The following is a 16,121-nucleotide window of genomic DNA, read 5'->3' on the forward strand; positions in this document are numbered from 1 at the left end:
GTTAACTCACAGTAAGAATCACACATTTTCAAAATACTTTAATATACATCCAACAAAATCATGAACACATAAGCAAGACATAGAAGTGTTTAAAAAAAAAAAGGACCTACAGTTGTTTAGCATCAGAGAGCACGGCTGGTCCAGTGGAAAGAGCTACTCCAGTCTATCTGCAGCTTTTATCTCTGTTCCATCTGGCAACCGTCTGTTTTCCAAGGGTGAGTGCGCAAGCATGACCTTAGGAGTAAAGCTATGTCTGTCAGTCAGCTGTCTTTTTTGGTAAACTAAGGCAGTGCATGCACACAGTGGCAGTGGTAAACGACATCATCTCAAAATGGCGGTTTCAGAAACAAGAGGCTGAGAACACTGAAACATAGAAACACTACTTTCAAAACAAAACAAAAAAAATAGAAATGTATTGCTTGTAGGACAAAAAAACTAAAAACAGTTTTAAACATATAAAAGCTTTTTTTTTTACTTATATACTGTATCAAGAGATCCAACTTTTATAAAACGTAGATTTACAACAACTGAAAAGTCAAGAGTTTGACAGGCCAGAGAGGAACATATTCGGACAAATGGTCAAATAATAAACACGGAAATGGAATGAAGGTAAACTGCACCAGGCAAGGAAAAGTCCTTTTTGTTCAGTGACCTGACCATGGTTCAGCTAAATGGTAAGCAGTCTGAGGATGAGCAGAGAATATTTTTATATGAACTGGAGAAAAATCTTTCCCTTGACACCAAATAAGACTGCCAACACAAATTTCTGAATCTTTGGTTGGCCAATCCAGAATGCAAGTTATTCGGTGAGAAAGTGCCATAGATACTGAGACAAAAGGAAATACTAAACCCCTTAAATGGAAAACCTGGTAGAAGCTGCAAGAAGCTGTACAGATGTGTTTATTTGGGTTACTGGAGTGTATATACTGACATTTTAAAAGACTTCAGTGATCATAACCACTTTGTGAACTGGAAGTCTGACCTCCATTGAGAACATGAAGTAACTGAAGACATGAGAATGGTAAAGCATTAACAGTTTGACTGTTGAAAATATAAATCATGCCATTTGAAGTTGAAACAATTTTCACTTGTAATTCCCAACACAGCTGTTATGCTAATCTCTTAAGCGCTAGAGTTTATACCACTTTAGCACTCCAGTTTTGGAAGAGCTGTTCTGGATGCTGGTCTGGAGTAGAATTTGGACGGTAAATCCTTTTAGTATCAAACATGATTTTGAGAGTGGTGCAGCAAATAGAAACATGATAAAACTCCTTTAAAAACAAAAAGAAAAAAAAGAAACATCACAGCACCATGAAGTGGTCGATCAGCCAAAACATTGGCAAGTCATTTGAAACCCGGGCTTAACCGCAGAGTATAATTGGGTCCTCCTTGACACGCATCTGTGATGTGGCCACTCTGGTGGTTTGCGACCTCGCCATTTCCAGGTATGAGTGGTTTGCATTAGGGTGCAGCTTGATCTTTCCCCCCTTGGTTTGGGTTGGGGGAGGAGGGGGGGGGAGGTGGCGGCAGCTGTAGCGTGGGCAATTTTGAGGCATGGGTGCTTAGTGTGGGTGGGGGGTAAGGGAGGGGGGGGGGGGGGGGGGCTCAGGACTATTGGGGCGGAAACTTGTGTTGCCTGGTTAAAGTTTGAATAGACAGTCCGTGTAGTTTGGGGTGGGGGTGGAGGGGGTGGCGTCGTTTGCTGGGTGGTGAGCCGCTGGACGGGGAGGCAGGCGAGGGGGGGCGTGGAGGGGTGGGGTTGGGGGAGTGCGGCTGCTGGAAGGGGTACACAGGGGAGGAGGGCGAGTCTATAGCACTTCCATCGGAAGAATGGGGGCTGACGCACCGTCCTCCTTGAAGGTAGCGAATGCACTTCTTTTTCCTCCTAGGAACAGTCAAGAGAGTTATCTGTGAATAAAGCGTGGATGTAAAATGTCACCAATAAGAAACTTAAAGTCAGAAAACCACAATAGAACAAATGAATGGCATATTGAAAAGCTCAATCACTGATGAAGTTCATTCATAAATATATTCTATAGTTGTATCACCATGTGTAAACTCAAGACTGGGGCCCGTATGAAAGGGACCAAGGGCACCCAGTGACTGAGAGCGGGGACTTGCTGTGCTTTCTCAGGTCAGTGGAAACAAAAACATCGGCTGCTGCCAACAACCTCTCCCCATCTACGCCGGAATCAAAGTAGAGCGCACATGCGCGCACAAACACACACACACACGCACACACACACACACACACAAACACACACCCTATCAGCATCACATCAAAGAAGCCTACATTCACCAGAGCACTAGGTGTGAGTCACTCGCTCACCACAGAGGAGGCGCAAACACTGGGCCTTTGCCCAGGCAGGGATGTAGAGCAAGATAGAGCGGGCGAGAGAGAGAGTGAGAGAGGAGCTTGCTCTCTAAATGTCAAAGGCCTCAGCGTCACTTGTGGCTCCGCCTGACCGCATGAAGGAGAGAAAGTGAGACGCAGATGTGGCAGCGAGACGTGCCATCAAAGCACAGAGAAATGCCCTGGATAGTGTGTAAAGGGTGTGCCCATGCACTACACTACACTGGTGGCTCTTCATAAACGCCATGTGAGGCTTGATGTTATTGCGTTAACTCTGGGCATGGCTTTATCAGAGCTCTTCAATGAAGCAACATTTACTCAAGCACCTATTATTACAGTTTAATATGGTTTTAGTTTGATATTTGATTTGGCTTCACATAAACACAATACGGATTGTTTGTTTGTTCCTAATACTTCGCCTTGGTGACTCACATATGATAGATGGGAATTTAGATTTAGAAAAAGACTAACTCATATAATCCCAAAACAAAACAAAAAACAGCATTACTTTATGGTGGACAGCAGAGGGCGATGTGGAGTTAGACCAGAGCATGCACAGCATGCAGAACAGCACAGCAGTACCCAGAGCCATGGCAGAGCAGGGTGGGAAAAGGGGTGGAGGGGGGGGGGGGGGGGGGGGGAGGGCAGAGAGTGAGAAGTACACACCTGCAGGGACCACACCATTCCGTTTGTTGGTTGAGGCCGAAGCGAGCTCTGCATTTCTTAGGAGAGCCGGGGTCTGAGCACAAGGCAGCATGCGGTGCAGAGAGAGACCAAGTAGAGAGGGAAAGAGAGAGCGAGAGAGAGAGAGAGAGAGAGAGAGAGAGAGAGAGAGAGAGAGAGAGAGAGAAGGGGGTGAGAGAGAAGGGGGTGAGAGTCAGAGAGAGGAGAGAGTGTCAAATTGGCGGCAGGGTGAAAGAGGAAGCAATAAGAGAATAGACGGTTAGTTGCCCTTATGTAGGAGAACATAAACAACCAGTCAGAATCGGGAAAGAGCAGGAGCTGCAGGAAGGCCTGACACCAGACACCCATAGATGGGAGGGTAGAGAGAGAGAGAGAGAGAGAGAGAGAGAGAGAAAGAGAGAGGGAGAGCGTCTCCACAGAGCTAAAAAGCTCGCCATGCGTCCATCCATCGTTTCTCACTGGACATTTATGCCTCCGTAAAGCTATAGGAGGACAGGAAGTGGAGGGCCCATACCTGTGGTGGGGTCTTGTTGCTGCTGCTTCTCCCGTTTTCTCCTCTTCTTCTTTCCCTGAGGGAATGACAAAACAATCAAGCATGACTCAGCAAGTTTATTTAGTACCGGACTGCTGCTAATAATCATCACTGCACTCTGGATGTAATCTAAATTAAGGCAGGTTTTCTTCAGCTGATGATTTTGTGGCTAAAACTTTATTATCCTTAAGAGCCATATGGTAAGTCATCCAGAGAAAGTCCAAGATCTCCAGGTGACGAATGAGGAACCTTTACAGGGGTCATCTAAGGGGTGTGTTGTTCTAAAGCTGAGAGGTGATGAAAGTTCTCTTAAGATCCCTTCATCAGGGGATTTCAGGCAGAACCCTCGAGGATCTGAGGGGACCGCATTTACAGCCCTTCTCTGAACACCTCTCGGTGAGCAGTACCTAAAAAGCCCAGTTGGAAGGGTTCCAAAAAGGGGTTCTACATGGGACCCTTCATCAAACACTTCTAAGTAAAACCTTAATGTGTGCTTCCACAGAACTCTCTCTGTTCTAGGAGCGCAGCTTTGCTGAGGTGAGGGGTGAGAGAGAGAGAGAGAGGAAATCTCTGTGTGAGGAGAGGGAGAGAGGGAGGGAGGCTGGCATCAAAGTGCCAGGGGTAAAGCTGCACTGTGCAAGGCAAGACTTGCAGGTTCCACCCACTGGTTCTTAAACCTCCAGCCAGCGTGCGTGTTTGTGTGTGTGGTGAATGTAAAAAAAAGGTAGCGTGATCCCGGCTGTGAACGCCGTGGGTGGACGCCTCACTTCCTGTTGGGGTGACAGGTAACGTCTCGAACACGCCAGACACACCAAAACTCTTGTCTGTCTCTCTCATGTCCTGAATTACGACACACCACTTGATTTCAAGTACATTTCACAAAATCACAATGACAGAATTGTAGCATTCAGGGCTAGTGTGTAGTCACATCACATGAAAATTCAGTTCATTACAATATTAGTGTATTTTCATTCTCTTTGATTGAGCTCTAAAACGTGCAGCATTACATCACATTTCATTGGACTGAATAAAATGTGCTTATTGCCAAGACAAAAGCTCCATGCGACACCTCACCAGCATCAGTAGCTAACCCAAACTGAAACTAAAGGAAAAATGAAAGACAGGCATCCTGCAAATGTTACAAAACCCCAAAGACGTCTTCGAGGAAAAGGTTGAAGTAGGTGTCGAGAGATTTGTACCCGCTAAATGTTTTTTGTAACGGTCCCCGTGTGGGTGACACTGTCTGACGTCAAGACTGTCGTCAGACGGTGGTGATATCTAGGATGACTGTTGTTATGGGTTGGAACTGTAGCTGCTTAGCAAGTAAAATAAAAAAGTAAATAAATAAACTCCCTTAACTCCTCTGAATCTCTTCTAGAACCCCACTAGAGCTGGCCACTGGTACCCCATGATACCATATCATGATACGTCACAAAAGTATTCCACAATAGTACTGCCAAATAGTGATTCATTGCTTCAAATTGACAAAAATACTTGTTTGATATGATGGATATGAAGACCTTAGTCTGTAATTTCAGTGCTACTGCAATATACAGGCACCAAGTATGTTCTTCATTAATAATTAACAGTCAACAGAAACCCATGGTGACTACATGGATAAATAAGTAATTATGGTTCTTAAAGGAAGACACTAGAGGTCAAATTATTGATACGGTATCACAAATAATAGTATCATGATCCAACAACACATAGCCGTATTGGGACAGCTCTATGCCCACCCCACCCTCCACCCATGACAGGACTGCAAGCAGAAGCGCCCACCCCCCTGCAGTTAGTAGAGAGCCAGAGTAGGGTAAAATGTTTGCCCTACCCCATCAGCTTTTCTCTTTTCCTCCCCGGCCCCTCTAAGGCCTGCATCCTGAAAGAGTTCAACACACACTTCACACTTCAGCACAGCGACACACACACACACACACACACACACACACACACACACACACACACAGCGACACAAAGCCATCTACTCGGGGCACTCGTTACTACACTACATGATATAACTGTGTAATCTGTGATCTGAAGTTTTTAGCTGGCGATGAGGCAGGGGGGGTTGAGCATTTTTCTAAAGGGACTCTCTCCCACTCATACAAACATAATGCCGAGGCACATGCCATGCAACGACAGCAGAGCAGACATGATCTCAGAACGGAGAAATGGCTTTAACACTCCCCGCTTTAAACTCTAAACAGATCTCTCCGCTTCCCACAGCTGCAGTCTATCACTGACCCACAACCCATTAGGAAAACAAACAAATAAACAAACAGACAGACAAACAAACATCTCACTGATCTTAAGTTAGTTCAGACAAATATCAGAAATCTTCTAGCCTTCTAAAATGGATGCACTTGTTGCGGCCACACAGCTATGGGTGGGGGACCAGGGATGGAAATTAGCACCAGCCACCAGCCAAATGATGCTCAAATACGAAAATGGATGGAATATTTCAGACTATAAATGATTTACTGTTGAGGGCTAATGAATTTGTCAGTGGCTGGTAGACATTTTTAAAAACTAATTTCCACCCTTGGTGGGTACATAGAGAGAGTCCACTGAGGAGACAAAGAGGACGTGCTATGGGGGGGGTCACTTACGTAGTTGTCCCGGGCGGACCAGCTGGGGTAGAGCTGCATGTGCAGCTGTCGCTCCTTCCTGGCCAGCTCGTAGTACTTGGCCTGCTCCTCACGGGTCAGGGCATGCCACTGCGGAATCAAGCACAGACAGGCATTTGTAAGTCGTTTCAGATCAAACGGTCAGCGAGCTACACAAATACATGTACTATGTAAGTGTACAGTGATGGCCAAAAGTATTGGCACCCATGCTAAAGTTGACTGAAAAGAGGAATATAAAATCATCTTTTGGAAATTGATCTTAATGCCTTAAGTTAAAAATGAGGAAATATCTAACCTTTAAGGACACCAATTTTCTTAGTGAATGAATAATGTATCATAAATAAATAAATGTTCTTCCTTAAAATACAGGGGTCATAAGTATTCCCACCCTTATGTTAAATTCCCATAGAGACAGGCAGATTTTTATTTTTAAAGGCCAGTTATTTCATGGATCCAGAATACTGTGCATCCTGATAAAGTTGGCATGGTGTTATTTCAGTTAGCCTATTAGCTGGTTTGATTTGCATTGAGCTAAATGCAATTTAATTCATTTATTTGCAATTTAATTTATTTGCAATTTAATGTATTTATTTATGATACATTATTCATTCACTAAGAAAATTGGTGTCCTTAAAGGTTAGATATTTCCTCATTTTTCACTTAAGGCATTAAGATCAATTTCCAAAAGATGATTTTATATTCCTCTTTTCAGTCAACTTTAGCATGGGTGCCAATACTTTTGGCCATCACTGTAAATGCAAGACTGGGACAGTCGGACAGAAGTTTGGGGAATCAGATGGGGCTGATCAGTGCAATCCTCACGATTACAACCAGGGGGTGGCTTCAGGAATTAAAGCTCCAGGAATTAAAGACAGTGAGTTTAGTAGTTTCAATACACCACCTGATTTGGATAGTAAGATTGTGAATGGGTGATATGAGCTGGTTAAGCACAAGCATGGGATTCAAATAAAAGGGGAACTAATGGGGAACTTCCTTAATCTGACATTTTTACCCCTCTGCAGACCATTACTGTGGAGATGGGTCCAGCCCTATGTGTAACACCCAACCCAACCCCCCCCCCCCCCCCCCCCCCACCCGCCCCCCGCACACACACCCTCTTAGCACTCACCCGTCTCCCCCCCCCCCCCGACACACACCCTCTTAGCACTCACCCCCCCCCCCCCCACACACCCTCTTAGCACTCACCCGTCCCCCCCCCCCCCCCCACACACCCTCTTAGCACTCACCCGTCCCCCCCCCCGACACACACCCTCTTAGCACTCACCCCGTCCCCCGTCCCCCCCCCCCACACACACCCTCTTAGCACTCACCCCCCCCCCCCCCCCCCCCCCACACACACCCTCTTAGCACCCGCCCCCCCCCCCCCACACACACACACCCTCTTAGCACTCACCCGTCTCCCCAGGATCTGATTGATGGCGGCGCTCTCCTTCAGGGTGCACTCGGCGATCACCTTGGCCCTCATCTCCTTCATGTAGAGCATGAAAGCGTTCAGCGGCTTTTTGATCACCGGCTTCTTGGGCTCCTTCTCTCTCTTGGGCTCTGGGTGGGGTTTGCTGTGGGTGGGGTGGAGAACACATTCAACATGACACCTCTGTACAACCCGTATTCTTGTTTTATAGAATACGTACAGCTCTGAATGGGTTGACGGTCATATTCAAAATTAAGAGACCGCTGCAAATTTGATTTGAATGACCGTTGACTCATTTGATTGTCACTCAGCAACCGTAGGATGACATCAGAAAAATGTGCAGTGGTCTCTTAATTTTTTACAGAGCTGTATATATATATATATATATATATATATATCGTATATAGCTGTATATATATATATCGTATATAGCTGTGTATATATATATATATATATATATATATATATATATATATATACACACACACACACACACACACACACACACACACATATATTATAATATATATATAAATTATATCACAATAATTTAAGCTGCATTTGCTACTCTGATTCAGAGTATGCAAATGTATTTAATTGTGTGTATTTAGTTGTGTTTGGGCTTATAACCTGTTTATAACCTGTTTATAATCTGGGTGGGATACTCACGCATACATATTTCTGTCGTACTGGTCATGTTCCTGTTTGCCTGAAGGGGGCACTATTGCAGGGTGTGGGATGCCTGTGGGGTGCATACCGGAGGGTCCCAGCATCAGAGAATGAGAGAACCTGCGGAAGGGACTCAAAGTTATGGTCCTCTCCACAACTGTAACAGGTCTGCTATGGGAGCAGCCAGCCACACACACACACACACACACACACACACACAGAGAGCTGCCATACACATTTGCTGATTGTTCCACTAGATGGCGCTCTTTAGACATGGAAGCATAAGGAAGCTGCAGCAGGACCAAGCTGGAGTGTTTCGTGTGGACCATCAACTCACCATAGCAACATTTGTTTTATTTTCCATACATACCTTTTTAACACCTTAAAAAAACATTGTCATTTCAGTGTTGCCGCAGTAAATTCAATAATCCACCCAAACAAAAACACAAACTTGCCTCGGAACATGTTGCACGACTCGGACTCACGCGCATAGCTCAAAAGCACAACATGAAACCCACCAACTTCCAGTGGAAAAATCATCATAATTCCCCTTCTCCCTTCTGAGTTCGTTCTTCTTTATAGATTTAGTTTAAAACAAAACAAGCTGAAAGCCGCCACCACTATGGTAACATAACGGGAAGCTGGAGGAAGATGCGTGAGACTGACGTCTTGTTGATGTTGAGAAGTAAACCATTTCCACAGCTTGGATTTATTACTGATAGTGAATGAGCGAACACGATTTGTTCGCATAAAAAATCCCGCCGTCGAGCTACAAAGGGAAAGAGGGCTTTCGTGATGGAGCCGGAGACTAACAAGGGAAGCCACAACAATGAACTGCAGGCGCTTTTCTGCGGAGCCAGGGCATAATTCACTGGTGACATGGACCCAGGGAGAGAGAGAGAGGGAAAGAGAGAAGGAGAGAGAGAGAGAGAGAGAGAGAGCGAGAGAGAGAGAGAGAGAGAGATGTCTCCTGCTGGTCCCACTCAGTCTCTGGCGAGGCGGCTGGCAGACCCACGCAAAGCATGAACACACACATACACACACGCACACACACACACGCACTGATGTAGCAACGCTGGATCAGAGGTGAAGGGCAAGGCGTGGCATCCAGATGGACGAGGAGGCGTTGGGATGGCTGATGGCGGGGTCAGACACACAACAAGCAGGCACGAGGGGGGGGGGGGGGGGCATCGGGGAGGACCACGAGGGGCATCCTCCACCGGCCAGCAAGGCACGGACACGAGCACAGCGCACGGGGGGCACCGCCGCTGCCTGCGGACCGGACACACCACATACTGTACCTGGGGTAGGAGGAGCTGCTGGGGAGGCTGGAGGAGTAAGACTGCCTGAACCCACATGAGGACAGCGGGTACACAGGCTGAGGCTGCCTGCGGGGTGGGGGTGGAGGTGGAGGGGGAGACAGACGCATATGTTCAGCTGAGCTCAGTAGGGGGCAGGAGGTGGGGGTAGTGCCTGGGACAGCATGGTCCGTGCTCTCACTCACTCACTCACTCACTCACTTACACAGAAGCCCGGCCAGTCCCAACATCTGTGTCTAATGAGACCCAGTCTATAGGGAAAACCTGGGACAGGCATACAGTCTTTGGGGGGGGACAATGGATGCTGAGCTCTAGCACGTGGGTGGCATCTGGAACCTGGTGTGTGTGTGTGTGTGTGTGTGTGTGTGTGTGTGTGTGTGTGTGTGTGTGTGTGTGTGTGTGTGTGTGTGGACTAGGCCCCACTGCGGTGAGCCGCACAAGTCCATCAACCAAACCAGCCTTCGAGGGCCTTTGATATGGACGAGCTGTTGCCTCGGCATCCCCAGCCACCCAGCCAGCGAGCCAGCCAGGAGGTGTCTGTTAGCCGTGCGTGCGTGTGTGAGTGAGTGGCGTCGGGGCAGACCCACACACCCGCACTCATCCTCGGCCCTCCCTCCCTCACTCACACACACACACACGTGATACATCTGCTAATCTCTGCCCAACAGCGGCCCATTGGGAGGTGTTTGGTGGTGGAGGTGGTGGTGGGGGGTTCTGACACCTTAACCTCATCAGAAGGACACAGAGGACACAACAGAGACCCTGAGCTTTGGTCACTTCCTGTGTCAGAGACTGGGGTTATGCGTCGCCAGTGAACACTTGCCTGCTAACACTGACACTGGCCTGACACATACATGGGATCCAAGTGGGATAACTGAAATATTAGGTCCTCTAAATCCCCACATTACATTTAAGACGGGGATTTGTTAGGCTCTAACTAAGCCACTACATGAGGAATCTGCGGCCAACAACCATATTCTTCTACTCTCAATTACACAGAACACTAAGTATGACAGTCAGGATTTTTGTAACAATATGTTGTTCTAACAATAAAAACCCACATATCGCCTGTCTTTGCACACTTGAATGAGAATGTAGAGATACACATATAATCTTCTGCTAAGAAGATTATGATAAACTAAGAGCATGAGTTGACCCTTAGAGACAGTCAGTGTCTGTGTCTGAATTGGCAAAACTCTTCTGAATCAATACTGGGAGCCTGATAGGGGGCCCTTGCTCAATGTGCTTCATGTGTGCTTTGTTTGTCATGCTCACACAATGGCTTGGATTCTTTTCCTCGGTGGTAACCAAAAAGCCCTATCTCCATTACAACATGGCACGACTGTGTCTCAAAGCAGTGCAAGTTTTTCATTTCTCCTTCAAATGTTTTATATGTCTTGTTTTATACTCCGTTTGTCTGCAAGTTGGACAAACAAAGGGATTAACTAAACAGAATCCAACACATGGTGTGGAAACAGATGACGTCTTATTCACTCTGTGTAATAGCTACCATCGCAGACATAATGATGGCTCTTCAGCTTTATACAAAATAGCAATAAATTAATGGGGATGAGATATAATCCTCTGTTTCGCATAAAATGGCTGTCAACACCTCCCTCTTGATCTGGCTTGTCCACTGCTTACTGCAGGAGTGGAGATTCTCACCCACAAATGAACAGGGCGGCTACAGGTCTTCTATCTGTACATTTGCTGAAAGAGTTAATTGAGCACATCCCAGACGCAGAACCAAATTCTGTCAGGAAATACTTAAAAAAGGAGTCTGCACAAGGAGTCTGATTCTTTCTTTTCTTGCGTTTTATTTTGTCATGCTAGCAAGAAAGGAAAGAATCAAACAAGTGTGCGGACTCCTTTTTTGAGTATTTCTTTAATCCCTACAAGCCAGCAAACACAGCTGACTAGACTTATCAGCCATTGGATGGCTGGCACAGTTCCAATCTTAGGAGTGAAATCTGCAGTGCTGCCCTTGCTTGGTTGGACTGGAAACCCTGTAGCCCTACATGCTCTTAGTAGAAATGATTGGCAACCACTGGCTTACTGTCTACAGCCAAGACAGGGCCCTGAGAGAACACATGTGAGGAGGATGACGATGCTGAGACACCCACACACACGCTCACACACACACGCACACTCCCCCACACACACACACATGCTCCCACACACACACACACGCACGCACGCACGTACAACACACACGCACAACACACACGCACAACACACACACACACACACACACACACGTCATGCAGGCTTCTTCTGATGGGACTGGGCTGATCGATAGGGGGCAGGCTGGGCCACTGACCCTGAAGAGGAGGAGAAGGGGAATGGGACTTACCAGTTCATGGAGGGGGAGATCTGGCTCACGCCCCCAGGGGCAAGTGAGTAGAAGCTGGACAGATCCTGGGACTGGTGCCTGTGGACGCCTGGAGGGGGTAAGAGAGCAAAGGGGGAGGGTGGAGAGGAGGAGAGGGGTCGTTAAGTTGGGGAGGAGGGTGAGACTGGGTGGGGGGGTGGTGGTGGTGGAGGTACCCCTGACTCAGCAAGGGCGTCATTACCTGCCTGGGAACCTAACATTAGGCCCTGGGCTCAACGCACAGAGCCACTCAACTGGGTCACGTTGTCATGGATACTGGGAATGGTCTTTGCTTTTCCCGCACTAGCGCATTTGGGATAAAGTACCTCAGAGTTTTTCTCGCACAGCTAAGTGAAAGAGTGGATGAAGGATTTTAGTGTAGCATTGAGTGTGGCGTTTTATTTATTCCAATTAAAATGAGATCAGTCTGAAAGAAAACATGAGAGAGGGCCCAATGAAAATAAATAAAGCTCATACACGTCATATCATTTACTGGCAACTTCTGACTGTTCAGCACTGCCAAAGAAGTCAATCTGGTTCCTTTGACGCATTCGCTGGGCCTCCAGTCTCATTCAAGAAACACACCAAACATGGCTCCTGAGCTTTTAAAAGGAAGTCATTTGTCAACAGAGAACACCTTGCACTTAGGCCCAACCTGCAGGCACCCTATACTTGAACAGAAGAATGCTGCCCGATAACTGTAATTTGCAGTTGCTCTGGGTCTGTTTTCTGGTCTCTGTCATCCATAAATCTGCTTGACTGGAATGTGACTGACTCAGTCTGCTCCTACGCTGTCCCCCAACCCCCACTGACTTACACAACACAACACAACCAAACACCTCAGCAGGCCTCAATAACCTCACATTCGCTAGACTGACGCAAGCCATCTCAAAACACTATCACTAACACCAACGTCTTCTAATTCTTGGTAGAAATCATATGGCAAAACCCAAATACTCCCTCAGTTAGTTAGTCAGATGTGCCATAGTTTTAAAATGATTCAAAGGTGCATTTTATTCTGCTTTTATGAAAGTTGATGATTAGCAATACATTTACTTGAGTTCTGAAAAAGGGACTTTCTGTGCATTAAGGCTTTTACAGCATAACTGATTAAGGTCTTTATTAATAATGAATATACTGTAGTATATTGTAGTAGTGTGCAGTATGCTGTAGTTGTCTTGATGATGGGCTCAAAGTGTGTTTGTATTGTGTCACCATGACAATACCTAGAAACAACAAAGTAATATGTATACTGCACTCACTCTGAAACCAAAAGGTCCAATGGGAGCCCAAATGACTACACAGAAACTGTGTTAACACTCCTGACACCCACCCAAAGCAGAGAGCCTTTGGTGTCCAGCTATGGGGCGAGACTGGGTGCTGTGTGGAGGGTGGCCAGGCTTGGGCGTGCTCGTCAGCTGACCCCGAGGGCCGGATCTCGCCCCACACGTGACTACATCACATGGTGGTGGAGTCTGGAGGGGTTGGGTGTGTGTGTGTGTCTGTGTGTGTGTGTGTGTGTGTGTGTGTTAAGGGGGTGGCGGGATTACGTGAGAGCGCCAGTCGGCGGAGTTCAGAAGTTTCACCTTCTTTGATCCTGGGAGCATTTAGAGAAGATGGCCAAGTCCCAAAACACAGGCTACGGGCCAAGGTAGGCTATCTGACTCCACTGACAGCTGTCAGAATAAATGGTCCTGAATACGGGGCCCCTCAGAATGCAGAAGCAATATGCAGCCCTCCTCTGGATGATATAACTAATGCACACAGTAGTGTACAGTAACATTAACAAACCATCTATGGTAACAGAAGTATGGAATATTTGGTATTAGTAATCTGCATCCCTCCTGAACTACATCCTTTGAAATAAAAATAAATAAATAAAATGCCATGACGCAAACAATGAGAAACAGGTGAAAGGCTTCCTGAGGAGGACTGAGGAGGATGCAGACGTACAGGACCACCTTAAAAGCCCTCTACGCGCACTGAGGAGGATGCAGACGTACAGGACCACCTTAAAAGCCCTCTACGCGCACTGAGGAGGATGCAGACGTACAGGAGCACCTTAAATGCCCTCTACGCGCACTGAGGAGGATGCAGACGTACAGGACCACCTTAAATGCCCTCTACGCGCACTGAGGAGGATGCAGACGTACAGGACCACCTTAAAAGCCCTCTACGCGCACTGAGGAGGATGCAGACGTACAGGACCACCTTAAATGCCCTCTACGCGCACTGAGGAGGATGCAGACGTACAGGACCACCTTAAAAGCCCTCTACGCGCACTGAGGAGGATGCAGACGTACAGGACCACCTTAAAAGCCCTCTACGCGCACTGAGGAGGATGCATTGTACCCGTGTTGTCCAGAACACTGCCTACCTGGGCTTCCGCCTGCACTCTGAGGTGTGAATGTTGTTGTAGACTGACAGAGCCTCAGAGACACACAGATGTGCTGTGGTTTCACACGTTGTTCTGACAAATCTGCTGGATTCAGGTATATGTGTGTGTGTGTGTGTGTGTGTGTGTCTCTGTCTGTACGCCAGAGAGAGGCAGGAGAGGAGTGTGACCTGAAGCATGTCATTAATGTGTGACTCAGCCTTCAGCTACACCGGATCCCCCCCCCCAATGCCTTGGTCTAGACCAGGAGTGGCAGGCTGGGGGAATTCCAGCCGTGGGTCTCTCCTCTCTTCTCTCAAAGGAGGCCTGTTATTTCCCGCCCTACCTGCACTTTTCTCTCTCTCCCTTCCTTTCTCTCTCTACCCCTCTCTCTCTTTCTCTCTCTCTCTCTCCCTCTCTGTCTCTCTCTCTCTATCCTTCTCTCCCTCCTTGTTTCCTTCTCTCTCTCTCTCTCCCTCTCTCCCTCCCTGTCTCTCTCTCTCTATCTCTCTCTCCCTCCTTGTTTCCTTCTCTCTCTCTCTCTCTCTCTCTCTCTCTCTCTATCTCTCTCTCCCTCCTTGTTTCCTTCTCTCTCTCTCTCTCTCTCTCTCTCACTCCCTCCTTTTCTCTTTCACTCTCTCCATCTCAATTCAAACATAATTATCCCTGACTAGTATGACAAATCCGCATTTGCCAAAACTCGGAACATAAAGTATACACAGTACCTCTCAATCACACACGCCTAGCTGAACTGAGGCCCCAACCCCATAATGAAGCACCAATGGTCATTAAGGGCCCTTCCCTCCCTGAGGACAGAGCTGATTGTCCAGCTCGTTTCCTCCTCTCTTCACATGGCTAGGTGGACATTAGCCACATTTCCACTGCTGATAATGGAGAGGTAAATATCTTCACAAAGGCACCAGCACTTCACACATTTAATTTACAGCATGTGTTACGCACAGTGGGTACAGCCATGTGTTTGCGTGTGTGTGTGTGTGTGTGTGTGTGTGTGTGTGTGTGCGCGCGTGCGTGTTCTAACAGAGAACGACTGTCTCCATGTTTGTGTGTGTGTGTGTGTATGTATATGTGTGTGTGTGTGCGTGTGAGTGTGCATGTTCAAAGAGAGAATGACTGCCTGTGTGTGTGTGTGTGCGTGTGTATGTGTGCTTGTGTGTGTGTGTGAGCTTGTTTGATGTTTCTGACTGTAAATGCACAGTTTGGCCATCCTGGTTAGTATGTGACTGTACAAACGTCACTATAATGACTTCCAGCAGTAAGCGCACGTGTGTGCAGTGTGTGTGTGTGTGTGCATATGTGCATGTGTATGCAGTGCGTGTGTGTGTGTGTACAGTATTAGTGTGTGTGTGTGTGTGTGTGTGTGTGTGTGTGTGTGTGTGTGTGTGTGTGTGTGTGTGTGTGCACATGGTGACAGTGAGGCTGGGGTTCTCTGAGGCAGCAGTCCCTCTGGGGGAGCAGACCACTTCAAGTGCGGCTGGAATGGGGGAGGCTCTCGGGCAGGATGGCCCTTCTGGGCTGCAGCCACCACTCAACCACCAGAGAGAGAGAAAGAGAGAGAGAGGAGAGAGGGAAAAATGAGAGAGAGAGAGTGGAGAGAGAGAGAGAAAAAGGGAAAGAAGGAGAGAGACACAGAGAGAGAGCAGAGAGTGAAGGTTGAGGGAGAGGAGGCAGAGGATGAGAAGGGTTAGAGGAAGGGAGAGAGAGAGAGAGAGAGAGAGTGTGTGAGAGAGAGGAAAGAGAGC

The 16,121-nt window shown here is 47.3% G+C and overlaps 1 protein-coding gene across 15 annotated transcripts in view; it reads right to left on the bottom strand.

The window, feature by feature from the left end:
* Positions 1-23: 23 nt before the first annotated feature.
* The window catches only part of tcf7 (transcription factor 7), a 42,848-nt gene continuing 26,750 nt past the window's right edge, over positions 24-16,121 (bottom strand). For 2 of the 15 annotated variants that reach the window (XM_042091258.1, XM_042091265.1), the window contains 9 exons: positions 11,970-12,057; positions 9,599-9,685; positions 8,298-8,417; positions 7,611-7,773; positions 6,179-6,286; positions 5,401-5,448; positions 3,552-3,606; positions 3,020-3,092; positions 24-1,885 (listed from right to left, as the gene is read on the bottom strand). In XM_042091258.1, the coding sequence (XP_041947192.1) occupies positions 1,612-1,885; positions 3,020-3,092; positions 3,552-3,606; positions 5,401-5,448; positions 6,179-6,286; positions 7,611-7,773; positions 8,298-8,417; positions 9,599-9,685; positions 11,970-12,057 (1,016 nt within the window). In that variant the 3' untranslated portion in view covers positions 24-1,611. Of the gene's footprint in view, positions 1,909-2,048; positions 2,182-3,019; positions 3,093-3,551; positions 3,607-5,400; positions 5,449-6,178; positions 6,287-7,610; positions 7,774-8,297; positions 8,418-9,598; positions 9,686-11,969; positions 12,058-16,121 lie in introns of those variants that run through there. The other 13 variants (XM_042091266.1, XM_042091263.1, XM_042091262.1 and 10 more) reach the window with 13 other exon arrangements.

The sequence above is a fragment of the Alosa sapidissima genome, chromosome 5 (assembly GCF_018492685.1).
Source record: "Alosa sapidissima isolate fAloSap1 chromosome 5, fAloSap1.pri, whole genome shotgun sequence".
In the NCBI taxonomy this organism is placed as follows: Eukaryota; Metazoa; Chordata; class Actinopteri; order Clupeiformes; family Clupeidae; genus Alosa; species Alosa sapidissima.